The 27,482-nt window shown below is 40.9% G+C and overlaps 2 protein-coding genes and 2 non-coding genes across 4 annotated transcripts; 1 reads left to right on the forward strand and 3 right to left on the reverse strand.

The window, feature by feature from the left end:
• Window positions 1-8,584: 8,584 nt before the first annotated feature.
• TRNAL-CAA (transfer RNA leucine (anticodon CAA)) lies at window positions 8,585-8,691 on the reverse strand. The gene is made up of 2 exons: window positions 8,654-8,691; window positions 8,585-8,630 (listed from the first exon to the last, which is right to left on the reverse strand). It is a non-coding gene; the product is annotated as a tRNA-Leu (tRNA).
• Window positions 8,692-14,807: 6,116 nt separating this feature from the next.
• Window positions 14,808-15,305, reverse strand: LOC110216660 (histone H4). The gene has a single exon (XM_020998522.2). It carries the CDS (start codon window positions 15,266-15,268, stop codon window positions 14,957-14,959), a length of 312 nt encoding a protein of 103 aa, XP_020854181.2. The 5' UTR covers window positions 15,269-15,305; the 3' UTR covers window positions 14,808-14,956.
• Window positions 15,306-24,243: 8,938 nt separating this feature from the next.
• On the reverse strand, window positions 24,244-27,020 carry LOC144457509 (histone H4). The gene has a single exon (XM_078154921.1). The coding sequence runs from the start codon at window positions 25,569-25,571 to the stop codon at window positions 25,260-25,262; it is 312 nt and encodes a 103-aa protein (XP_078011047.1). The 5' UTR covers window positions 25,572-27,020; the 3' UTR covers window positions 24,244-25,259.
• Window positions 26,448-26,519, forward strand: TRNAM-CAU (transfer RNA methionine (anticodon CAU)). The gene has a single exon. It is a non-coding gene; the product is annotated as a tRNA-Met (tRNA).
• Window positions 27,021-27,482: the final 462 nt, after the last annotated feature.

Below are 27,482 nucleotides of genomic sequence, written 5' to 3' on the forward strand. Positions count from 1 at the left end.
AAAGCTATTCTTAACTGCTAGTGATTAAACATGACTAGGGTATAGGGGACCACTAGAATTCAGGGAGCACCACCTGAAGAGACTTGAGCCAATAGTAGAGACTAGGTACCCCCAAGTCCCTTTATGGTTATTGGAGAATGCTGAGGAGGGTAAACTGTAATATACTTGGCCACCAGGCAGTGGAGGCTATGGGAATTACTGTTACTTTGAACATTAGTAGGATGAAAGTAGACTGTACTTTGGTTCAAGATGAGAATACATTATTCAATAAGAACTCTCTCTCTCTCTCTCTCTCTCTCTCTCTCTCTCTCTCTCTCTCTCTCTCTCTGTGTGTGTGTGTGTGTGTGTGTGTGTGTGTGTGAAGAAGGTGTATTCATGAAAAGAAACCCAGGAACCAGATGGGGGAAGAATAGAGAAGAGAATTGGGGTAAAGGACGATGAAGGTTGTCTTCATCTTATTAAGGGGATTTGTTCTGTGAAGTTTGGACTCAAAGGGTTCCACCTGAGGATCTAGAGGGCCACATATAGACTTGAGGCTACAGATTCCTCACCCTTGCTATAGACTATTTTGGTCAGACAGAGGGAACAGTTGAATCGTTTGGGAAACAGATTATTAGCCTGGAAAAGAAACATGGTATACTAATGATGAGGGATTGGAATTATTCATCTGGAGCTCTCTTCCAAAAGTAAACTCACTTTCATTAATGACAATTGCATTCTTCAAAAATTGGAGCCATTGGGGCAGCAAGGTGGTGCCGTGGATAGAGCACCAGCCCTGTAGTCAGGGGACCTGAGTTCAAATTTGGCCTTAGACACATAACACTTGCTAGCTGTGTGACTCTGGGCAAGTCACTTAACCCTAATTGCCTCAAAAAAAAAAGTTGGAGCATGGACAAATCAAATCTAACTCTGATTCTCACTAATAAGGAGAAACTGGTTGCTGGAGCAGAAAGTAAGGCAACTCTGTGGAGAAGTGACCAATTTCTCCTGCAATTTGTGATAGAGGAGAGGAAATCCCTGCAGAGCTTGATATACACTTTAGATTTTGGAAGAATAGATTTGAAAGAATTATTTTTAAAAAAGGAAGAATAGGTAGGATCTCATAGAATAAAATTTTACCAGGTGAGTCAACCTTGGAGGGGTGTAAGATGCTCAAGAATAACATTCTGAAGACACACCAGGAAACAAGGACAATGGGAAGAAGACTGGATTTGGAATAAGAAGATCTGGGTTCCAGTCAGAGAAAGTTCTGCCACTTACTCCTTCTATGGATTTGGACAAGTCTCTTAACCACTTTGGGCCAGAAACTCCTCCCCCGTAAAATGTGTCAGACTAGATGACCTCTGAGGATCATTCTGGTTCTAAATCCTCCATGGCAATGTGGAGGAAAGATGGAATTTATCTGAGGTGCCTGATGTGGAAAAGACAGGGAACCCATCAACTCCTTAGTACACACACAATAATGCAGAAGATGGAGTCAAGTCCAGGTAAAAGAAGGTGACAAACATTATCAGGGATATAAATGCTTAGAATGAGCTGACACTGGAAAAGACAACTAAGTGAAACAAAAAGGGAGATATGGTTTTTTTTTGTTGTTTCATTTTATTTGGTTTTGCTTCATTTGTTTGGGTTTTTTTGCTCTACTGGGAGAAAAGGAAGGATCAAGGAAGAAACGAGTTGTTTTCTGTGGATTGGATGACAATATAAATTGCCAGCAGAAAGTGAATCTGATCAACTCTTATTTTGAGACCATTTTGTCTGCCAAAGAGAAGGACTTTGGCTTTAAAAATGACAGAAACAAATTGGTTAAGGGGGAATTAATACCCAAGATTAATCAATCAATCAATCAATCAACATGCATTTATTAAATACCTATTCTACATCAGGTATGGTTCTAGGCATTTTAGGGGACACAAAATGAAAATGAAGGGATCCTTGTTCTCCAGGAGCCATTATTCTTCCCTTGAGTAGAGGGGAGACTAGATAAGCAAGGACCTAAGTAAGAAGTTGAGGCAGCTAGGTAGATAAGAAATAGAGGGCTGAGCCTGGAGGCAAGAAGACTTGAGTTCAAATCCTGCCTCAGACACTAGCTGTGTGACCCTGGGCAAGTCCCTTAATCCTCTTTGCTTCAGTTTCCTCATTTATAAAATGAGCTGGAGAAGGAAATGCCAAATTATTCCAGTATCTCAAACCACTCCAGTGTCCTTGCCAAGAAAACCCCAAAATGGAATCACAAAGAGTGGGATGTGACTGAACAGGATAAGGAAGGACAAAGAGAACACCTAAGTGTCCTGGAAGAATTCAAGTCACCTAGAGCTGATGAACCATCTCCTTGCATGCTGAAAGAACTGGAAGATGCTGTTAAGTCACTGTCAGCAGTATTTGAAAGATCACGGAAAATGAAAGTGATCCTACAAAACTGGAGAATGGCAAGTATCTTAATTTTTTTAAAAAAGTTAAGTGTGTATGTGTATGTGAGTGCGTGTGTGTGTGTGTGTGTGTGTGTGTGTGTGTGTGTGTGTGAAGAACAGGGTTTGAAAACTATAGGCCTATTAGCTCACTTTAATTATGAAGAAATTTCTACAATGGATCATTAAGGAGATGATTAGTTTCCAGGAAATTCATCACTGCTAGAAATAGAAGTGGTAATTACAAAGAGCCAGCGTTGCTTCATCAAGAACAGGTCATGCCAGACTAACCTCATTGCAGTTTTCAAGTGGTTTCATGTTGAGGAGAAACAGGTGTGTGCTAGTAAATATTTAACAACTGGCTGCACAACACACTTTCCAGATGAATCTTCACTATTAGCATTTTCTTCATCACTTTCTCAAGTCTAAACAATAATCAAAATAATAAATCAAGTCCTGATTTGTAGTATTTGCATAGTTCTTGAGTTGTGAATGCTCACACTGAAAATTGAACTGCCCGGTCTCTCTAATAAGTTGGATCTTTCTGCAGTGCACCCCTAAGAAGGGGTTAGGTTTGCTCTATTTGATTCCAGAAGACAGATCCAGGAGCAATGGGTGGAAGTAGTACAGAATCACATTGATGTTTGTTTTGAGAGTAAACTTCATGACACTTAGGGCTACCTCAGATTGGAATGGGCTCCCTGTAGAGTAATGGGGTCTCCCTTCTTCGGAGTCTTAAACTAAAGATTAAATGACCACTTGGTAAATATGTTAAAGTGCTATATTCCCCTCCTGGTTCTGTTCCTGGCCTTCTGGAATTCAAAGTCATGCCCATACTATTGACTCATCCTGGAATTTTCCTCATCACCTGAGGCTTCCTCACCTTGGTTTGTCCTTTCAGCCAGGAGACCTGCTCACTATAGAATATCTCTCCATAAGGCCTTCTCCCATTCTCCCACTAGGCAGTTCCTCCTGGAGCCTCCATTTTGTGGAGAACCTCAGGCTAGCCTCCTTCCTTCTTCTCCTGGCCTTGTTCCTAACCTTTTAGGTTTCCAAATAATGCCCCTGTACCAGGTTTCTTCACACACACCCCTCCTTCTTTAGTGTGTTATCCTCCCTATTAGAATGTAAGCTACTTGAGGGCAAGGCCTAACTCTTTGCTTGTAAATATCCCTAGCACTTAGCACAGTGCCTAGCACAAAGTAAATGCTTTAAAAAAAAATGATTGTTTTGAGTAGCTAGGTGGCACAGTGGCTAAAGCCCTGGCCCTGGAGGGTCCTGAGGACCTGAGTTCAAATGCAGCCTCAGACACATAATACTAGCTGTGTGATTCCGGGCAAGTCACTTAACCCCAATTGCCTCACCTCCCCCCCTAAAAAATTGCTTGTTTCCTTTCTTACATTGCACATTCCTTTTGGGTATGGGTTGGAAGATGTGGCTGCCTAGGTCACTTCCAACTTTCAAATGATGTAATTTTGTGATTCATACTTACAGGTCCTCATGCTGTTATTTTTGTAATGTATGATGTAAAAGGTACTACTTGAATAGGTTATGTATAACATATAGGTTCTTCATATGTAGCACAAGGGAAGCATAGATCTCTCTCTACACACACACACACACACACACACACACACACACACACATACTTATTTTCAAATGCTACTAGTTTCCTTTAAAAACATAGACTACTGGAGCCAAGATAGTAGACTAGAGACAACCCAGCTGTACTCTATCAACATTCCTCTCCAAACAACTTCAAAATAATTCCTCAAATCAAAATCTGGAGTGGTAGAGACAACAAAAGGTCAGAGTGAGACATTTTTCTGGCCTAAGAAAACTTAGGAGGTCAGAGGAGAAGTTTATGACATTGAGGTGGAAGCCTGTCTGGAGTGTACACAATCTGACCCAGGAGAAGAGCACTGGGGGTTGGTCACAAGGGAGCAGGGGCCCTAGTCACAGTTTCAAAGCAAAGAGAACACTGGTGCTTGTGGCTGCATGGGACTAGAGTCCCTTCCTGGATAAAGACCAGAATGCAAGCCAGGAAAGCAGTGACCATACTTCTCCCAGGATCACACTACCTTGGAAGCTCCAAAAACTTGTCCCTGAGCTAGCTCTGAAAATAGCACCACAAAAAAGCCTAAAGTTGGGATAGTCCCTCCCCACACCCAGCTGAGCAGAGCCCAACTTTAACTTAATGTTCAAAGTCAAGAAATAGGTTGGAAAAATGAGCAAAAACCAACCAAACAAAAAAGAATTTAACTACAAAAAGCTACCTCAAGGGAAGGGAAGACCCGGATATAAATTCAGAAGAAAACAGCTACCCAAAAACCCTCAAAGAAAAATGCTAATTGGACCCAAGTCCAACAAAAATTCCTGGAAGTATTAAAGAAAGAGATAAGAGTGGTAGAGGAAAAATTAGGAAAAGAAATGTGAGTGATACAAGAAAATTATGAAAAAAGAATTAACAGCGTTGTAAAAGAGGCACACAAAATAGGAGAAAACAGCACCTTAAAAAACCAGAATTGGCCTAATGGAAAAAGAGGCCAAAAAATTAACTAAAGAAAAGAACTTAAAAATCGGAATAGGCCAAATGGAAAAGGAGGTTCACCAAAGAAAATAATTCTTTAGAAATTAGAATTGGACAAATGGAAGCTAATGACTTCATGAAACATTAAGAATAAATAAAACAAAATGAAAAAATGAAAAAATAGAAGAAAATGTGAAATCTTTCATTGGAAAAGCAACTGACCTGCAAAATAAATCAAGGAGAGAAACTTTGAGAATTACTGGACTACCTGAGAACCATGATTAACAAAAAGAATCTAAACATCATATTTTAAGAAATTATCAAGGAAAACTTCCTCAATATCTTAGATTCAGAAGGTAAAATAGAAATTCAAAGAACTCACTGATCACTTCCTAAAAGAGATGCCAAAATGAAAACTCTCAGGAATATTATAGCCAAATTCCAGAGTTCCCAGGTCAAAGAGAAAATATTTCAAGCAACAAGAAAGAAACAGTTCAAATATTGTAGAGCCACAGTCAGGATTACACAAGATTTAATGACTTCCACATTAAAGAAGCAGAGGGCTTGGAATATTATATTCCAGTAGGTAGAGGAGCTAGAATTACAACAGAAATAATCTACCCAGCAAAAATGAATATAATCCTTCAGGGGGAAAAATTGATATTTAATGAAATAGAGGACTTTCAAGCATTCCTTATGGAAAGACCAGAGCTGAATAGAAAATAAGACATTCAAACACAATACTCAAGAGCAGCATAACACAGTGAACATGAAAGAGAAATCATAAGGGATTCAATAAATTTAAACTACTTACATTCCAATATGGGAAGATGATATATGTAGTTCCTAACACCTTTATCATTATTAAAGTAGTTAAAAGGAGTTTACATAGAGAGAGGGGATGGATTTGAGTTGATTATGTAGGAATGATCTAAAAAAATTTTATAAGGAGTGAAAAAGTGGGATGCCCTGGGAGAAGGGAGAAAGGAGAGTTAGAATGGGAAAAATTTTCTCACATAGAACAGGCACACAAGGAAGAGCTTTTACAATGAAGGGGAAAATAGGAGGATGGTGGGCAATGCTTGAACCTCAATCTCATTGGAATTGTTTCAAAGAAGTTGTGTATAGAAATTTAACTTACCTAATAGGTAAATAAGAGGGGAAGGGAATAAGAAAAAGGGAGGGAGATGATAAAATGGAGGGCGGAATAAGGGAGACAGTAGTTAGAAGCAATATATAGACTTTCAAGGAGGGGCAGGATAAAAAGAGAGAGAAGAAACAGAAGAAAATGGGAGGGAGGGAAATACACAGTTAGTAATTATAACTGTGAATGTGAATAGAATGAGCTTACCCATAAAACAAAAGTGGATAGCAGAATGGATTAGAAATCAGAATTCAACAATATGTAGTTTACAAGAACCACACTTGAAACAGAAAGATACACATAGAGAATTAAAATAAAAGAATGGAGCAGAATCTAACATGCTTCAGCTGAAATAAGAAAAGGCAATCACCATTTCAGACAAAGCAAAAGTAGACCTAATTAAAAGAGATAATTAGAGAAACTACATTTTGCTAAAAGGTACCATAGACAACGAAGTAATATTAAAAATAATTTTTATAGCAAGTTTCTCTGGGAAATGCCTCATTTGTAAATTATGTACTGACTATAGAACTGAGTCAAATTTATAAAAATAAGAGCCATTCCCCAAATGATAAAGTGGTCAAAGAATATAAACAGGCAGTTTCAGAAGAAGAAATCAAAACTATCCATAGTCACATGAAAAAATACTCTAAATCACCATTGATTAGAGGAAGACAAATTAAATCAGCTCTGAGTTACCACCTCACATTTGTCAGAATTGACAAATACTATAGGGGATGAGGAAAAAAATGGGTACACTAAAGAACTATTGGTGGAGTAATAAATTGGTGCAACCATTCTGGAGAACAATTAGGAACCAGGCCCAAACGGCTATAAAACTATTTACTTGTTGACCCAGCAATACTACTACTAGGTCTATATCCTAAAGAGAGAAAAGGAAAAGGAAAAGGACAATGAATTGGAAAACGAGGGGATGCTTATCAAGTAGGGAATGGCTGAACAAGTTGTAACATGATTGTGATGGAGTACTATAATGCTGTGAAAAATGATGAGGAGAGTAGTTTCAGAGAAATATGGCAAGACATATGAATTGAGGCAAAGTGAAGTGAGAAGAGCTGGGAGATCATTGTGCACAGTAACAGCAATGCTGTAGGGATGATTGGCTGTGAAAGACTTGGCTACTCTGGTCAATACAATGATCTAAGACAATTCCAAAGGACTCATGATGAAAAAATGCTATCCACCTCCACAGAGAGAGAAGTGATGAAGCCTGAGTGCAAACTGAAGTATAATTTTCCTACTTTATTTTTCTTGCCTTTTTTTTTAAATGTGGCTAATATGGAACTATGTTTTGGTGATTTCACGTGTATATTTGATATTCTGTTACTTGCCTTCTCATTTCCCTCAGTAATGGAGGACATAGGAGGAAGGGAGAGAATTTGGATTCCTACATTTTAAAAGAAAAGAATGTTAAAATAAATAATAAATAGGTGGAAAAATTAATGGGTAGGGTACCTCAAACTTATACCCATGTGCTTGGCTCTTTTCTACCAATTCTAGTTACACAAAAGACCATCCTAAATAGAATAAACCTGCTTAATCAAGCAAACAAATCTGAGAAGTCGTATAGATTAAAATATACCAAGAAATATGCAAACGTGAGTAAACTCTTTAAATAGGACCTGGCTGAGGCCTTAGCTCAATCAATGAAGAGGACCCACTCTGTATCTCCAGGGACTTAAGTTGGAAATCAGGGCCTTATCGAAGAACCCCTATGTATCTTCCATAATTTATCTCTTTCCATGTGTCATCAAAAGAATCTGGAACTATGAGTGACGCCTCTTAAAAGAGGAATGAAGAATATTCCTCTTTTCCAAAGCTCTTGTTCCAACTCCATCTGATAGTAAATTGTTTAGCTTGAAAAGGCTATAAGCCAAGACTAAAGTGGAGGAAGAGTTGGTGCATTTTTTTTTGTTTGAAGATGATTGTGCACTCAATACAGCCTCTGAATCTGAGACGCAACAAAATATAGATCATTCTTTGCTGCTTGTGCTAATTTTGATCTAACTATTAACACCAGGAAAACACAGTTCTCCACCATTTAGCACCACACCATCCATACGCAGAACCATTGGTTACAGGAAATGGAGAAGTTCTGAAGACTGTGGAAAACACTATGCCTTGGTAGTGTACTTGCCAGGGATTACACAGTGATGAGGAGGTTGACACACACATTGCCAGAGTTAGCTTAATGTTTGGGAGGCTGTGAAGGAAAGTGTGGTAGAAAAGAGGTGTTAGGTTGAATACCAAGTGGAAGCCGTTGTTCAGACCTCATTTTTGTATGCCCGTGAAATCTGGACAGTATATGAGAAGACTACGAAAAAAGAGCTGGCAGGATAAGATACCAGACATGCCAAACTGCCAAGCATTCAAACTCTACTGCAGAAAGCACAACTCCGATAGGCTGGCCATGTTGTTCGAATGGCAAACATGTTTGCCTAAAAGATCTCGGTAGGACTTCATTTAAAAAAGGATTTAGTGTGTCAGAAGTGGGATTTGAACCCACGCCTCCACACGGAGACCAGAACACTCTGCTGCAGAAGGACAAACCTTGAGTCTGGCGCCTTAGACCACTCGGCCATTCTGACACTTGCTACCTCCTTTTGAACTAAACTTTCAAGTTTTCAAACTCTACCGCAGAGAGCTCAATTCCGATGGGCTTGCCACGTTGTTCTAATGCAAAATCTGTGCTTGCCTGAAAGACTTTTATGGAGAACTCTCACAGGGCAAGTGCTCACATGGTGGTCAGAAGGGATAGAAGGACGCTTCCAAGGTCTCTCTTAAGAACTTGGGAATTAGTTGTATGACACGGGAAACACTGGCACAGGACCGCCTAGTGTGGTGTGCCCTGATCCAGAGAAGGTGACGTGTTCATTTGGATTATATGCATCAATATTTGCCATTTTAGAAATGAAAATATCTTAGTATTATTGTGACAATAATTTTGATTTTCCAGTCCCTCTAAAAGGGTCTTGGGGCTCAGGGGTCTCCAGATCATATTTGAGAGTCACTACTTTAAAACAATTCTATATATAGGTATTTAAATTAAGGCCACTTATTATAGTAATTGGAACCACAGGCTGAGTTCAGGGAATTTAAAAATGAGGAAACCTGATCAGTCTCTCCAATCTGTTTCAGTTCCTCTATTTTGGAGCAAATGAATGAGATTAAGGAAGGGAAAAAGAAGTCCACTGAGGAGACTCATGTTCAAAGATGATTTATTAAGTGATATTCTTTACAACTGGTTGGAGATAAGAATGGGAAGTTTTAAGCCTCCAGATCTCCCCATTAATTAGGTCACTGGCACCGCAGTTGACTAAACTGGTGTTAGTAGCAGCTGTAGCTACTGATAGAGCTGAGGGATCCCTCAGTTTTCCTTCTTTGTGTCATTTGTGATGGTCCCAGGATGACAATTGGTGGACGCCAAGGTATTATCTGCTCCTCCTCTTCCAGGACTATGCTTTGGGACCATTGATGATGACTTTTATTATATTATATGGATTAGTTGAGAGAGAATGAAAACAGATGACTGGAATGTTTCCTGAAGATCTATGGCTCCATTTGGCCCAGATGCAAACTTAGCTATGAAGTTATTATTGAGAAAAAGAGGGGAAGCCCTTTTCAGATGGTTTTAGTGAAGATAACAAGAAGTAAGGGACAATTAACATTTGCAGGATCCCAGCCTGTTAATGTAGGCAGAACTCCCAGGGAGTTCAGGACTAGTGCCAGGATAATGACCTTGGACTATTCTCTCAGGGCCTTTTGAGCTGCTTGTGATTCCCTGCACCCTACCTTTGGCATTCTACATGTGCAACAGAATTCCAGCATACAAAGATCCCAGCAAAGGCATAAAGGCTTTACCTATTAATATAGCTATGTACAAATGTGTGTATGCACCTCTATATTCTGTTGTTCTATGTTCTACAGAGTGAAGAGGGATAACACAAAATCCTAAGTGACAAATCCTAAGAAAGAAAATCATATCCTTAGACACATAATGAGAAACAGTCACAGGGCTACAGAGACCAAACAGTAGGGAAAGCAGAGCAGGCACTAAAGTGTTGTTGGCCCTGTCCCAGTACAGGTTCAGAGAAGCTGTGACTTGCCTATGGTTATGCACTTTGAAATGTTGCAATGGTATTTGAATCCAAGTTTCTGGGATTCATGTTCCAGCTCTCTATTCACTATGCCACACACCTCTAGATTTGGGAATCATTAGTTTAGAGGAATAGCTAAAGCAGTGGGAGCTGATGCAATTACTAAGGAGCTTAGAGAAAGAAAAAGGCCCAAGGAGAGAATCTTAGGGAATAATACATCCTTAAGGGGTCAGGAATAGGACCAGCAAAAGAGATTGAGGAAGAGCAATTAGTTAAGAGGAGAACCAGGAGAATGGCTTGGAAGCTAAGGTAGAAGAAAATATTAAGAAAGAGGGGTAAAGTTGATAGTATAGAATGCTTCAAATAGTTAAGGAGGATGAGCACTGAGGAAAGGCCATCATATTGAGAGATTTCAAGATCTAGGTGACACAGTGGGACTTGAGTTCAAACTTGGCCTCACACACTTATTAGCTGTGGGACCCTGGCCGAGTCCCATAACCTCTGTCTGCCTTAGTTTATTCAACTGTAAAATAGGGATAATAACAGCACCTACCTTGCAGGGCTGTCGTGAACAGATAGAATGAGATAAAATTTGTAAAAGGATTAGCACAGTGCTGGCATGTAATACATACTTAATAAATGCTGTTTTCTTCCCTTCCTTCCTTCTTTCCTTCCTTCCTTTCTTCCTTCTAAGCTAAATATCCCCTCAGCTCACCAGAAGCCAGAAGCTTGACCTTTATAATTCCTAATACATCCTGTCTAGGAAGGGCAGGATTCTAAAATCACCACATAAGGATGAAGTGAAGGCCATGGTTGGGAGGGAGGAGGGAAAGGGGTGTTCACTGACTGAGCATTTACTTTCTTCAGTTTCCTTGCATTTCTATCCTGATTGTGGACTGCTCCACCTACCCACTTTTTCAGGTTGGCCCAAGCACAATTTAATTCTCTTCCCACTTTCAGGCAATCTCCTTACAGCTGATCCATTCTCCTCCCCACATCTATCTCCATTTCTTGAGGCACAATCTAATAAACTCTGTCATTGTTTCTGGAAGGGGTATGCCAGTGGGCAGCCCCCCGCCCCCCCCCTCCCCGGCAGGATTGTTTTCCTGTATTAGAAGGTAAGTTCATCAAAGAAAAGCAAAGATGGCTGAAGAAAATGTGACATATGAGCAGAATGGAACATTTTTTTTCAACAAAAGTGCCTCTTTCAGAGAATCTTGGGTAATGATAGCAACCAATACAATATTTTAAGGTTTGCACAGCACTTGCCATATGTTATTTCCTTTGATCCTTACAACAACCCTGGGAGGCAGGCACTATTATTATTACTATTATACAGATAAGAAAACTGAGGCAAAGAGAGGTTGGTCGACACATCTTGTGTCTGAGGCAGCATTTGAACTCAGGACTTCTTAAATCCAAGTCTAATACTTTATGGCTATTATCAACCATTACTGAGTTTGTTCTGAGAAAGATAAACAAAATTAGGCTCTGTGTGCAGGTTTATTTCTCTCAAAGCTTGTGGAACATGCAAATAGAGATATGTGTGGGAGTTCATTGTAGAAAATGAACCCAAGGATGGACAGACAAAGGGGACCTTCTCACCCCTCCCTCCCTTCCTGGCCCAGGATGCCTATGTCAGCCAAAATTATAGTCTGCATGTGTGTTAACCATAGTATGAGAAAGGAATTTCTTAAGTGTATAGACTGTAAATACAATAGCATAAGAGAATGTCAAAATATCAATTGAAATTATAAATCCAGGATGTCTGTGTTTCTTCTATCATTAACATGACATGATATGACATAACATAACATGATATAACATGTGTCTATAGAACACCAAGATAAGAAATGTCTCATTATTGAAGATAATGTCTGGTCCAAGGCACCCTGTCATTGGTAGTCATAAACAGAAGAATGTTCCTGGTCAGCTTCATCTGGCCTTGTAGTTGCTAACACAGGAAGACGCATGTTGAATTCACCTAGAGAGCAAAGCAAAGCCTGTCTGTTATGGCAGAGGATGCAAAGCATTATGGGAAGTTAAGCCAAAATGGGCCAAAATGTCTCTCCTTATTGGCCAATCCAGGTTTTAGGCCTTTCTCAGGTCTTGGGGGTTCAAAATAGTTTGGGGAGGAGTCCACACTACACACTGTACAGATTAGTGGCTGAATTTACACAGAATAATTTAAGCAGAAACAGGAAAATGATTTATACAAGGTCAAAAAACTTTGTAAAGAAAAACACTGAAAAGATTTGGGAATTCTTATCAAGGCAAAGTGTCTCCAGAGCACCAATGATAAAGTATGTTACTTCCCTCCTGTCTCAAGGTTCAGAAATAAACATATGTTTCTGGAAATCACTAATGTGTGGATTCCTTTTGCTTGACTATTCTTATTTGCTACAAGAAGGAATTAACAATAGTGATGCCAAAATTTAAAAAAAAGGAACGTTGAAAATATATTTGAAGCACTCAGAAGGGAACAATAGAAAGTTTAGAAGCAAGCACAAATAATTTTTAAAGAAATACGGAATTATATACTTTTTTAAAAAGCAAGTGCTATGAAATAAGAGTTTAATTTCTTATAAAATCCTATCTTCCTATTATGCTTTTGTATGTGGAAATGCTGGGGTGGGGTGTGTGTGTGTGTGTGTGTGTGTGTGTGTGTATGTGTGTTTAATTTCAGGATAAAAACATACAAATTTGGAAAAAGAAAGAAAAAAGAATGTAAGCTCCATAACAGCTAATGTTTTCTCTGCTTTTGCATTTGTAGCCACTTAGCACACAGTAAGAGCCTAACAAATGTTTTCTTTCATTAATTCAATTTACTGATATGTATAACACTGTGTTTGGCACTGAGGAAATAAGTGTATAACATGGTGCACCATTCCGCCTTCCAATCTTACTATCTTATGTGAAAGGTTCTGGCTTTTAAAGGCTCTTCACAACTTGGTCCCTTCCTATTCTTTCTTGCTTGTAACATATTGATAATGTCCAGGAACTCTGGGGTCCAGCTATACTGGCCTCCGTATGTACAGTCCAACCATACCGGCTTTCCTACAAAACTCTGCATCTCCTTGCCTTTTCAGTGGCTGTCACTGAGACCTGGAATGCTCCCCTTGCTAAACTCCACTCCTGAACATTTCCTGGCTTCCTAAAATTCAATCCAAGTGCACCCTCTTTCATGAAATCTTTCCTGGCGTCTCCCGGCCTCCTCCCAACCCCCAAGCTGCTAAAGCTTTTCCCACCAAGACTACTTCCCATCTATTATATATTTATCCTGCATTTACTTACACTGGTATATACGGACTCTATTAACAATGTAAACTCCTGCTCTTTCTGCCATCTTACAGTTCTGCTACCATGGTGCGCATGAACGTCCTGGCAGATGCTCTCAAAAGCATCAACAACGCAGAAAAATCGAGGAAAACACCAGGTTCTCATTAGGCCGTGCTCTAAAGTAATTGTCCGGTTCTTAACTGTGATGATGCACCATGGTTACATTGTCGAATTTGAGATCAGTGATGATCACAGAGCAGGAAAAATTGTTGTGAATCTCACGTGCAGATTAAACAAGTGTGGTGTAATCAGCCCCAGATTTGATGTGCAATCGAAAGATGTGGAAAAGTGGCAGAATAATCTGCTACTATCCCGTCAGTTTGGGTTCATTGTACTTACAACCTCAGCTGGCATCATGGACCATGAGGAAGCAAGACAAAAAGAGGAGGAAAAATCCTGGGATTCTTTTTCTAAGGGTGTAAAACATACAAATAAAAATGCTCCAATGGTTGGGGAAGAAGGTAAACTCCTTAAGCGCTGGGATTGATTTTGCTTGTTCTCTGTATCCCACCAAGCCCTGAGCACAGTGCTGGACAGCATAGTAAGTGATTTATTAATGTTTATAGATTAATTGAAAAATCTACTTTCCTCTGGTTTTCGGTTTTCAGTCAATTCTTGGCATCTAAATCTTCAAATCTCGAAATCTTCCATAATCCTTAAAGTCAAAGAAATTGATACAGAATGGATTGTATCAGCTTCTATACCGGGGGAAATTAAGGAACGTGCATAAGGTCGCCAGAATATAGCTGTTGGACCCTACTGTTCTCATCATTACGCACTATCCCCAGTAAAAAGATCTACAGCTCGTTCTCTGGTGATCACAGGTTTTTCCAAAAGGTCACCCTCCGCTTTTCTGGCTGCTTTCCTCCTACTTATGGGTGCTTTTTAAATTCCAAATAATTCCTGGAAATGGGTGAAGGCTTTATAGGATGTCCTAACATCTTCAGCCGGTCCGGATCAGAAACTCCCTTTCTGATTGGACAAGAGATCCGGTATTTACCTAGGGCACACTCCAATTGGCTTACGCTTTCCTCCTTATTCTCACGTCATCTTTGGCACTCCTTCCGCCCACACTGCCCTCCCTAGAGAAATATACAACGGGACTCCATTTTGTGAGTCTGTGAACGTGGAAGGGGAAATCAATCATACTTTTGTGCTGTGGACAGCCGGCGAAGTTTCCTTATTAAAAAACTTGACAACCTCCTTAAATTTTGTGCAACCTTATAAACTCTTGCCCTTTAAAATAGCATTAACAAAGCAAAAACAGCTTAAGTACAGAGCTATATTGTAGTATAAAACCTAGTGAACAAAAAAACCCCACCAGATGGGCAAATTACAGCTCCTTCATTAGAGAAGGGAGGGGGGCCCTGAAAAGGGCCTTTGGTTTTCCTTAGCGGGCTGGCAAATCGCAGCTGACTTAACCGCCGAAGCCGTAGAGCGTCCGGCCCTGGCGCTTGAGTGCGTAGACCACGTCCATGGCAGTGACCGTCTTCCTCTTGGCGTGCTCGGTGTAGGTGACGGCGTCCCGGATCACGTTCTCCAGGAACACCTTCAGCACGCCGCGGGTCTCCTCGTAGATGAGCCCCGAGATACGCTTGACGCCGCCGCGCCGGGCCAGACGACGGATGGCAGGTTTAGTGATGCCCTGGATGTTATCGCGGAGCACCTTCCTGTGCCGCTTGGCACCCCCTTTGCCCAGCCCCTTTCCTCCCTTGCCACGACCTGACATAATTACTGCTAAGCACTACCCAACAGTGTACTTTTCAGTGGGCTGCACTCCCTTATATATCCACCGGGCCGACCTGTTTGGGAACTGAAACAGCGCGGGCGGGGCCAGAGTTTTGGAGTTGTTTCCCGCCCACTATATTCAAGAATACGTCATTTTAAAACACAGAACAGATTCTCCTCTAATTGGAAAAAAACAAAAAACAAAGAACCCTTTCCTGATGTTTGATTTCGGTTCAGAAAAGGGAAGTTTAGATCTTTTCAGGTAAAATTTGCTGGGAGATTCTGTAAATAAATCCAGGTGCAAATAAGAGCTAAGTCTTCCATGCCCTGCCTCAGGAGTTCAGGTCAAAATAGAGAGGCGCTAAGGGCTGATTTATTTGATTTAAACTTTGCGCACTAAATCATGGAGTTAGATCTGGAAAGGACCCTACGGACCATTGTTCAGGTTTTCGTAACCTTTCTTGTGTCGCCGGTCCCTTCCTTTGGCAGGCTGGTAATGCTTATGAATCTGTTCTCAGAACCGATTTTAAAAATTGTACTGTTCACTTCACTATGCATTAGTTCATGTAAACCTGAACGTTTTTAAATGCTTGAAATTAAATATATAGGATTTCAAAGGAAGCTAATTATATTGAAATAGTTACCAACATTTTTTTTTAAAGTTCACGGTTAAGAACTCCTGATCCTGATTTGAGACCCTCCCGCCCTTATTTTGCAAATGAGGAAAACGGGGCCCAGGGAGAACTCAGGTAAACGTCAAAACTAGATTTGAACCTGAGTTTTGCCTTTCCTTTTACTAGCCTGATCCCTTAATATTGATTCAATAGTCTCTAAAGTTTATATAACTGTGAACTGTGAACCTCAGCCTACTCAAGCAAAACCTTCCTAGTGTGGTGGGGGTGGGATGAAAGCAAAAAAAAAATTTCCCCCAAATACCTGGTAGTGTTTATTGAAATTGTGCGATTTTAGGTCTGAAAAGGACAAGAAAAGCAAATTCATCCAACTTTCTCATTTTAAGGATAAAGAAATTAAGGCCCTTGGATTTGCTCCAGGCCATACAACTGGTGGATGACATCAGGAACTAGAACCCAGGTCTTTCAAATCCCCAACAGCTCTCAGAACAATCATTAAATTACCTCCTTTTCACAAAATCCCTCTATGAAGTCATCCTCTATCAACAGTGCATAAATAAGAAAGGCTTTGACTTGCCCAGGGTTGGGTGGTAACCATGAAAAGCATACTTCTGTTACCTGAGAACCAACATAAATATGGAAAGATTCTATAATTTATGGAGTTCATAATATTTATAGGATGCTTTTTTAAAGATTTGTAAAGCATTTTTACAAGTATAATCTCATGTTGTCCTCACCGGAGCCATGGAAGGTAGATGCTATTATTCTCCCCCTTTTCCAGATGAGAGAACTGAGGCCGACAGATTAAAGGATGCTCATAAGTATCTCAGCTCAGATTTGATTCAAGTTTCCCTGACTCTTAATCTACAATTCTGTCTACTGCACCACCTAGTTTAGAGAAGGTACAGCTTAAGAACAATAAAGCTTGGAGGAGTGAGAGAGGAGATACAGGTTATGACAGCAATCTAGTTTCACTTCCTGTTTTTATATTGACCTATTAGAGGAGTGTTCATATTAATAGGTAGCACTTTTTCTTTTTGGTAGCACCGTAATGTTTGCAGAATAATTTAAATGTTATTTCTTTTGATCAAGCCTGTGATGTAAGTGTTGTTGTTACCTCCATTTTGCAGATGAGGAAACTGAAGTTCAGAGAAGGTATTTGCCAATGGTCACACAGCTAATAAATTTCAGAGTTGACAATCAAGTCAGATTCTCCAAGTCACTCTAAGTGATTCCATTATATCTCCCTCTATAAACAAAGCTGAGGAAGCACAACATATTTGTCTTTGGAAATATAACTCATAAATTCGCTGTCACATATATTCATTGAGAGGAAGTAAGATGAGATGCCCAGAAGAGTATGATAATCATAGCCCTAGATGGGACTTGGGAGGCCATCTATTCCAAATACATCATTTCGTAGACCAGGAAACTGAGATCCTACAAGCAGTAACCATCAGAGGCAAGATTTGAACCTGGGTCTGATTCCAAAGTTGGAGATGGGGGAGGGTGTTCCATTGTAACCATGCAACAGAGTGCAAAAGTCTTTACAATTGCCTGTTACTGCCTTGTTAAGGCAAGGCTGTTGCCAATGGAAAGTAGCAGGCAGTTGAATATTTTTGAGAAAAGGTATGACATGATTAAATCCATGTGTAAGAAATGTTATCCTGTCAGTGTGAAGAGGTCTAGGACTTTTGGGGTGCTGCAACACTAAAATCGCGCTACCGGTCCGTACCTGAATGAATTCAACTCAAATCTTCTTCAAGGCAGAAGAAAAGTTTATTAGTGATAAATCACATAGGCCAGGTAATGCCCGTGAGGACGAGTGGGCATGAGAAAGTCTCAGCCTTTTGAGCATGAGGTTCTCAGCGTCTGAATGGGGGCCAGGGTGGAATTTGTATACACTAAAGTAACTATGGGTGTCCAGAGAAGGTGGCTGGGAAAAGGGTCTAGGTGAGAATTCTGATTGGAGGGTCTGAGAGATTGAATAGACAATGGGAATAGCTAATGGAGGGAACTGGAAGGCTGAAGTCTGAAAGGCATCAGCACAAGATCAAAGGGTGGGGCTAAGACTTTCAAAGGGAGATAAGGGGAGTCGATAACGAACCCTTTGAGACCAGAGTAAGGCCTCTCTGGGGCCCATAGACAAAAGGGAGCCAGATTCTTTTAGGATTAGGGGTAAAGTCGCATCTGAATAAGATTAAAAGGTAAGGCTAAGGCTTTCAAAGGGAGATGAAGTACTAGGGACTGTAGACAAATGGGAGTCAGATTCCCTTTGGTGCAAGGGGCAAAGATCTTGGCTTGGGCCCTGCCCCCATCAAGTGTGGGCATGACAAAGAAAGATAGTGGAAAGATCTGTTTGTAGGCTTAATACAGCAGAAGGAATACCGTGCCTGAAGTCCAGGGATTTGAGCTGATGTGCTGCCCCTCCTACTACTTTGCCACCTTGGGCAGGGCTAAGATACCATCTGGCAGACCTTTGCACTTTGGGCAGCCCTTTCCCCAAAACTTCCTGCCAATTACCCCTTCCCTTTCCACCCTCCTGGCTGTATGCTGACCAACTTTATCCTGACCTGACCTCTGCAGGAAGGGACACAGAGTCCCTGTACCATTCCATTCTTCAGACCAGCTCCCTAAATTCAGCATGGTCCCTCCAGTTCTTCCTTTCTATTCCCGAGTGAACATGGATGAGCAGGGAGTCACCACATATAACCTTCCTCGTAAGAAGGTAGGCCGCCAAGCCTTACTATCTCACCTGCCACTATGTTGTTTAATTCCCCATGCATTGCCATGTGACTTGCCAATGTACTCTAAGGACCCCCAGTCCTCCAACTTAACCTTCCTGTATTTGTTGAATGTGAGTTCTTTGAGAACAGTGAGCTAGCTCAATATTCGGTTTGTATTTCCAGCACTCAGCATAGTACTCCATGCATAGTGAATACTTAATATGTTTTCCATTTATCCAAAGCAATTAGGTCATACACACAAATCCCTTCACTTTGTAGAGCTAGGTATTGCTTCTACAAATAGCTAGTTCAAAGGGTGACCCTTTAAATAGTTCAACTGGAGTGCCAATGAAGGCCTGTCCTGAGGACTTGACCTAGGCTTATAGAATCATCCATTTACCTAGAGGTCACATGGTTCAACTCCTTCATTTTTACAGATGGAGAACCTGTGGCCTAGAGAACAGTAGCCCAACCAAGGGCACACCATGGCAGTGATGGGATTTGGACATGGCTACTGCTCTACCAAATCCACCTGGCTTTTCACTTCGCTGCCGCTGAAGCAAAGCTATTAGATGGCATAAGATTTGCAGGTGTATTATGGCTAGAATTTAGTAACTTATTATAAGAGTGATACCAGAGAGAAGGAGGTTGTGAAAATGGAAGACCTGGTGAATAGTGATAGAAGATGTACTTACAATGAAGGCAGGAAGAGCAGCAAGTTTAGGGAGAACTATTGAAATATCCTCCTAATTGGTCTCTTTACTACCAATCTCCCCCCTGTAACCAATTTTCCACTGAGCTGCCCAGATAGTGTCCCAAAGTACAGACAAGCCTGTTTATATCCTCAAAATCTTTGAAACTTTCTTAATGCCTTTTGAGGGAAATAGAATCTCCTCATCTGGACAGCTGAAGCTCTCCACAGTGTGATTCCAATCTACCTTTCCAGACATTAAACAGCATTCCCCTTCACGTTCTCTGTATTCCCACCAACCAGGCCTGTGTGCTGAGCTCTGCATTTCCTCTAGAACCTCATGGCTGTTGACAAGTTTGTGCTGAGTTTAAAATCCTTAACTTCCTTCAGGGCTCACCCTGGGCCTACCACCTCTTGTGTCTCTCTTCATTCCCTTACTGCTGTCTCCGTCCTCAAATTATCTTGCAATTTTTTTTTGCTGTATAAACGTTGCATCCCCAAGTAGAACGTAAGCTCCTAAAGGAAAAACACTATTCATTTTGTCTTTATGACCCCAGGTTCTGCTTGGCATTCTGTCTTGCACACAAAAATGCTTCATAAAAGAATAAACGAAGAAGAGGGAAAAGATAAAATCTGTTTGGAACACACTGAAGGCAGGGGAGAGCTGTTCACAGTGACAACATTTAGAGATACTGGAATTCTGCTGATAACTACTCCTAGGGCTATGTAAATTTGTGATATTATTATTGTTGGCAGGTTCAATGTGATTCATTTTTTTACCTTCCATAGTGCCTAGCACACTCTGCATGCCTCAAAACCACATTTTCACTTAACAGTAATAGGATATAAAGATGTTTAAGGTTTACAAAGGGCTGTTGTCACAAAAACTATTTCAGGTAGTAGTTCAAGTCTTACTGTCCTATTTTTACAACTAGAGAAACTGAGGCTTAGAATGGCTCAGTAAATCATCCATGACAGCAAAGCTGGCATGCAAATGCCAACTTTTCATTATACTATGCTGCTATGGATAAATGAATAGATAGATAAATAAATACACAGGTCAGGTTTCCTGTCAAGGCAGTCTGTTCCAGGTCTGTTCTGTTTGAGTCTTCCTTTGGGAAATCTAGGTGACCAGCTGAGACTAAGCTAAATTCAAGCTGGCTTCTCTTTAATAAAACAATGTCACAGAAGTATTATTCTTCATTCTTTTTAAGTTTTTGGGACAGTTTCCCCACTATAAGGCATGTGATTCTGTTAGGGAGGATGTAAAGTAATGGTACAAATTATTGGATGTTTTCAAGCATAACATAAATATATCTATTTCAACATATTTTCAAATCTTTTTTTTTACAGCAAACACAAAGTCAAATTCCAAGTCAACAGAAGTGAAACTAACACAGTGAATTTGCTCCAAGTGACAGTGAATGTAGAGTGGCATTTAATATGGTCCACTTAAATGAGGTCAAATTTAAGGACTAGGCTTTGTATGTGGTGGACAGAATTTGGGGGATGTTGGATGAAAATAATGGCCATTGATTTAAAAGTCCTGTATGTGTATGCATCTTTCTCACTGGCTGGCAAGGCTTCTAAGAAGGGGAAGGATTAAAATCATAGGCCAAGGTAGTCTACAACAGAGTAACTTTGTTTAGGGTTTCACGAGGGCAGGAAAGGTGGTTGATTATATTCGCCTTGTGTGTGAGAGTGATGATAAATCATCAGCCATATCAGAGGAATGAAAGAGAGTCCTTACACAGAATTAATGCATCTAGAGGCAAATTGATTGAAAGCTGTCTGAGGTCACAGACAACAGGGCCATGGATGGGGAGACTAACATTGTTGTTAGTTCAATGTCAATGTCAAAACTTCACTCCAACTCATCCCACAGGGCCAATGTGTGAAGTCTCGTGATTTCTACCTTCACAATCTCTTCTTTCAGGATGTGCCCTCATCACCTCTCTTCTGGCTTATTGTATCAGCCAGGTAGTTGATTGCTCTGCCTAATCTGTCATTCCTGCCCATTCTCCACACAGCTGCCAATGATCTTAAAATGAAGCTCTGACTATGTCACCTTCCTACACTGTAAACTACAGTAACTTCCTTTTACCTCCAGGATTACATAGAAAATTCTCTGGTTTTTAAAGTTCCTCACTCTAGCCACTTTCTATCTTTCTGGTCTTCTTACAATGTATTACCTTCCAAGGACTCTTGGTACAGTGATACTGGACTGGCTTCTTTGCTTTTTCTTCTAGAGGACACTCCATCTCCTGATTCATTTTTTTCACTGGCCAAGATATCCTCTTTTCTCATTTCTACCTCCTGGACTTCATTGATTTCATGAACACTTAGCTCAAACCCTATCTCCTGCAAGAGGCCTTTCCCATCCTGCCCACTCACCCCCACCCCACTGTTAGTGCCTTTCTCCGATATTACCTCCCATCTACACTATATATATGTTGTATGTATGTATGTAGTTTTTTTTGCATGTTTTCTCTCCCAGAAGAACAGGAGTTCCTTGAGAGTAGAGACTATGTGTTTTTATCTTCCCCCCCCCATCACCAGTGTTTAGCATAGTACCTGGCATACAGCAGGAACTTAATAAGTGCTTGTTGACTTGAGTGACTTAGTGTTTACTTAAATGTATTCTTATCTGACCTTCAGAGTTCCCAAGTCCTAGGCTAGGTGATGCCTCCAGCCCCATGAAGGATAACATGTGCATTCAGTTCATTGGATGACAACACAGTGGCTTCTAAGTCATCTACTCATCTGCAGAAAGAATCCTAGCTTCTAAGTCCTGGTGACTTTTCCTGGCTTCAGAGGGATTCTAGGACAGTGTCTGGTGGGGTATTATCTGGTATCTCCATTCACAAATCTACTTTTTAGGATCTTTGAGCATTATAATTGGTTAAGAAGAGAAAATATAAAGGGAGAGAGTGTGGCTCACTCCATGACACACCTTGAAACATTATTATTAACTACAAAGAGATAGAAAACTTTTAGAAGTTTCTTATCTGTGTAGTCCCAGAGCTGAGGATACTAAATAGCAACAATGAAAGGAAAGCAGATACCCTGAAGTTTGTTCACTGTTTGAAACTCTCAACTCTTTCAAGCCAGCCTCCAAATACTAAAGCCTGTTTTCCATATAGCTTTTGTTTAACTTCACATATTAGGGCATCTTGAATCAGTAAGGTGGATCATAAGGCAAGTGCAGCAGGATCAAAAAGGCTGTCAGAATAGGAAGCAAACTATAGGTCATGACTGGAGTGGAAGAGAAAGGAGACAAGTGGTATGGCTAAGGAGACCCTGAACTCAGGAGTAGCAGCAGAATCCTGACAATCTTGACAATTAGATCACCAGTCTGCCTTGAGAGGCCTTCATAGATCACTAAAAGGCAGATGGCACTAAACACTGTTTTGCTTTTTTTTTTTTTTTTGAGCACCGAGCTATCAGTTCTGAGGGAGAACCATGCCTCTCCTTACACAGTGCTCAGAGGATAAATTAACCAAGGATGAAATTAGCTATAAGAGACTTCATCCCATTTATGTAATGGAGACTTCAGGCCCAAATAAGAAGAGTCTGATCTGTCTACCATTCCTGGATCCTTTATATTGGAACTCCGATCATGCCAGTCCTATGTTTTAGAAATTCAGTGACTCCTGATAGCCTCCAAGATTGAAATACAAAGTGGCTTGCTTGGAATTTTTTTTGAGGCTTTTGGGGTTAAGTGACCTGCCCAGGGTCACATAGCTAGGAAGGTTAATTTTGAACTTAGGTCCTCCTGACTCCAAGGCCTGAGCTTTTATCAGCTTTACCACCTAGCTGCCCCTATTGTTTGGAATTTAAAGCCCTTCACAGTCTAGAATAGACCCAGACTTCTTTTCCAGGTCGACTAGAAATTACTCTCCACTTCAAGCTCTTTACATTTCAGTCAGATTACATGAGATAACATTTGTAAAAAGCACTTAGCACACTGCCTGGTGCATAGCACATAGCTATGGCACATAGCACCATATACATGCTTATTCCCTTTCTCCCTTCCCCAGTCACACTGAACCACTTGCCCTTCTCCATGTATCCTTTGGGCATCCAAGTCCACTATTATCCTCTACACTAGGCTGTTTATCCATTGCAGCTGTCACAGGTTCTATACCTCTGGAAAGACCTCTCTCCTCACCTTGAGGATCTCTTGAGACTCTTAAATTTCTCCAAAGGACAAATCTTCAAGAGACCTTTCTAGTTATTAGTACCTTGGCTTTTCTCTCATCCCCAAACCACTTTGCATTTATGTTGTATCTATCCTGTATTTCTTTGAGGGTGGGGTGGGTTGAATGTCTTGCAGGAGACACTATAAAACAGTAGAAAGTCTACTGGGCTTTGGAAGTAGAGGACCCTCATTCAAAATCCTGATCTCCCATTTGCTACCTTCTTGACCTTGGGAAAGTCAATTCGATTTTTTGGCCTTCACTTTCTCATCTCTAAAATGAGAAGTCTGGAATAGATGATGGCTTAAGATTCCTTCCAGCTCTAAATTACGATCAAATGATTTTCTTTAGTAAATTGGAAACTCCTTGAATTTAGGCCTTGAAAATTTGAACAAAGTAAGCACTTAAGAAATGCTTATTGAACTGATTTCAATTGTTAAATCCCCATAGTTCAACAAACTGGGAATTTGAGCTTCACTATATATAGAAATCTCTATAAAAGGGAGAATCCTGAAAACAGAAATTTCAAGGAACCTTTGGGGAAGTAGTTTTCTATTCAATAGAATGTCATTTACTGTGTGCATAGCACTACCCTACCGTGCATTGTGTACATATTGAGAGATCCGAAAGAAAATTGTAAAACTTGGTTCTTCCTGAGTCTAAATTCTAATCCAAGATGGAAAAGGAGTGAACTGGACACCGAGCAAAATCAGAGACCGAGACCAATGTTCAACTCAGAAGGCATTTATTGGCCGGCCAGCGGCAGTCCAGGATGCAATCGCTGGAGGCTGCCCCGAGCCCAAGTTACAGCAAGCTTATATAGCCCCAAACCGCAAGCATTTCAACAGTGTCTGGGTGACAGATGGCAGGGATAGTTATGGGGCAAGTCTAGGAGGGGACCAGATGTTCTTTTCAGTTATACACACCCTTTTCGTGGTCGGCCTTACTTCCTTATCAGGAATAGAACAGAGAGGGTGTTGAAACAAGTGAGGGGCCCAAGGGTGCTTAGCAGGGAGCAAGCTCAAATAGGCTTGGCCTAAATTGGGTTAGAGCAATCATGTTGGAAAACTGGGCAGCATAGGAGGAATCTAAAAAATCTTATCATCCTTCTTTTAATGAGGGAAGAGGAATTTTTCCAGGGATAAGCATATCCCTGAAAACCACATCTTACTAATCAGGGTACCTCTTGATAATATTCATAACCACAAAAATTTAGAAACGGAAGTGACTTCAACATTATCTAGTCCAATTACTTCTTTGACACACGCAGCCTATCTACGTTAAGAAAACCTACAAAGAACCACACATTCAGAGTTGAGGAACTCAAGTCTGCTACTCTGGTTTAGATTTTCTGACAGGACCTGGAAATTAGTCATTAACGATTGGCTCACCAATTTTCCCGCTAAGGTACTTAATTGTATCCTTTTGTTTCCAGCTTACCCCGGGCCCAACTGCCCTTGGGTGAGCCGGCCAGAATATTTCACTAAGAACAGGAAAGATTTTTTTTCTGCATTGTGCGGAAACTCTGCAGCTATTTGCAGAGCCAAGGGATGTAAGAGCAACTTTTTTAGTATTGAAATGTTAAAAGCAAGTCCTAAAGTCTTACATATATCTCGTTTAAGCTAAAGGTAGGGAAGGTTTTTAATCTTTGCAAACAAGACTGGTTGCGGCCCTTTGAAATGAAAAGTTTGATGGGCCCTGAAAAGGGCCTTTTTTCTTCTGGGGAATGGTGAGAGCGCTGCTTTTAGCCGCCGAAGCCGTAGAGGGTTCGGCCCTGGCGCTTGAGTGCGTAGACCACATCCATAGCAGTGACCGTCTTCCTCTTGGCGTGCTCGGTGTAGGTGACGGCGTCCCGGATCACGTTCTCCAGGAACACCTTCAGCACGCCGCGGGTCTCCTCGTAGATGAGCCCCGAGATACGCTTGACGCCGCCGCGCCGGGCCAGACGACGGATGGCAGGCTTGGTGATACCCTGGATGTTATCGCGGAGCACCTTCCTGTGCCGCTTGGCACCCCCTTTGCCCAGCCCTTTGCCTCCCTTGCCACGACCAGACATAATGACTTACAGACCTCCACTGCACAGCGTATCTCTCGGCGGGCTGCACTCCCTTAGATATCTATCTATCTATCTATCTATCTATCTATCTATCTATCTATCTATCTATCTATCTATCTATCTATCTATCTATCTATCTATCTATCTATATCTATCCACCGGGCCGACCTGTTTGGGAACTGAAACAGCCTGGGCGGGAACTAGACTTCCCTAGGTCTCTTTCCGGGTCTGTTCCGGCTGTGACACTGCGGATGTGCCAACTCTAACTCGTTCTGAGAACTCGCTCTCTTTTTTTTCCTTGGACGTAGGAAAGGCATTTTCAGAGCTTGTTTTTAGGAAAAGTTCTGTGCTCTTCCTTATTTTGCTTGTGGAGCTTACGGCAAGAACCCCAAAAGCCCGATGGCTTTTTCTTAAGGTTGCAGCTAACATAAAATACACACTAGAAACGAAACTAAAATGCTTCTAGTGTTTACATAGCCCAGCGTTCAACACACACATGGGAGGAAAGGAGAGTTACAAGACGCTGTGTATTTAAATTATTATTAATCATCTTTCCATTGACTGGAAAAAAGGGGGAATGCTCACTGGTAGAATTCACATAGGCATATACACACGCAATACTTCATTTCACTTTTAGCATTTGTACAGAAATAGTAAAATTGTACTCAGAGGTTCAGAGCGAGCAAGGCAGTTCTTGACTTCACTGGTGGAGTAGGATGATCCGGGATTGGTGGATACAGCGGGAAAGTTTCCTCTAGGTTTGAGAAGAGAACCCTCTGGAAAAAAAAAAAGACGAACAAAAGGAGAAATGATTGCTACATTTATGGAGATGAGACAGCCAATTGGAGGGCTAAAAAGACAGCAAACCACGTTGTCAGCAGAGTGGCGCAGCGGAAGCGTGCTGGGCCCATAACCCAGAGGTCGATGGATCGAAACCATCCTCTGCTAGGCAAAGGTAACTTTTAAACGTTTCTCTTTTCAAACTCGAAGAGCTATTCAATTTTAGATTTTGAAAAATACATATGCTATTTAGCTTCATAATGGAAAGAAGAAAATGAAAAGGCAAAGGAGTCAGAGGAAGCATAACATTAACCAAGGGAAAAAGGGTGGATTGTCTGACATCTGCAGCATTTCCTCTTGAAATGTGTCATTAAAAAAACCCCCACAACATGCCTCACATTTCCACGTAGAGATGTGAAGGATTCAGTGTGCAGATCGAGGCTTTCATTTGTTCCTTTGGTGTGTTTTTTGGCCAGAGCCAGAATTTGTCTGGGTTTGTTTGTTTGTTTTGTTAACAGGTTTTGCTTTTCTTGCTTCCTCAATGGGGGTTGAGGTTGGACGATGGGAAGGGAAGTGGAAGAGAAGCCGCACCTTAAAGTAAAAGAAAACTGAATTTAAAAAAGAAATGTATCATCAACCTTTATCACTCAAATGTTGCACTTACAAACTTCAATTATCAGCACTGTTAACTGATGTGTCCACTAAGGGTGAGGATAATTCTTATTTTGTCTTTGAGGTGAATTAGTCTGTATGTTTAAGATGATTAATGAAATAGAGGAAAGATGAGGTGAAGGAAAGTTGAGTATAAAGTTCCAGAAAAAGTGGGGTGACCCTGGAGAAAGCAAGAATCTTCTTAGGCTAGATTGGAGATTGATATGTCTTTATCTTGCTCCAGGGGTAATGGGCCACAAATGGGCCTCCTAGGTCAATCTTGGGGTACCTATATGTAACTAAGAGTAGGGGGCTTTTGGAATCGACTTATGTTTCTGCATTTTTGTAGAAATTACAAAGATTCTTAAGATAATGTTGAAGTGGGATGGGGAGAGAATACTTCACATAACAGTCCCTATACTCATGCATTCATCAGTTTGTTTACTCACAAATTCCTATTGATATGGATACAAAGGGTGC

This window comes from Phascolarctos cinereus, unplaced genomic scaffold (genome assembly GCF_003287225.1).
Source record: "Phascolarctos cinereus isolate Bilbo 61053 unplaced genomic scaffold, phaCin_HiC Scaffold_5;HRSCAF=322, whole genome shotgun sequence".
NCBI classification, from domain to species: domain Eukaryota; kingdom Metazoa; phylum Chordata; class Mammalia; order Diprotodontia; family Phascolarctidae; genus Phascolarctos; species Phascolarctos cinereus.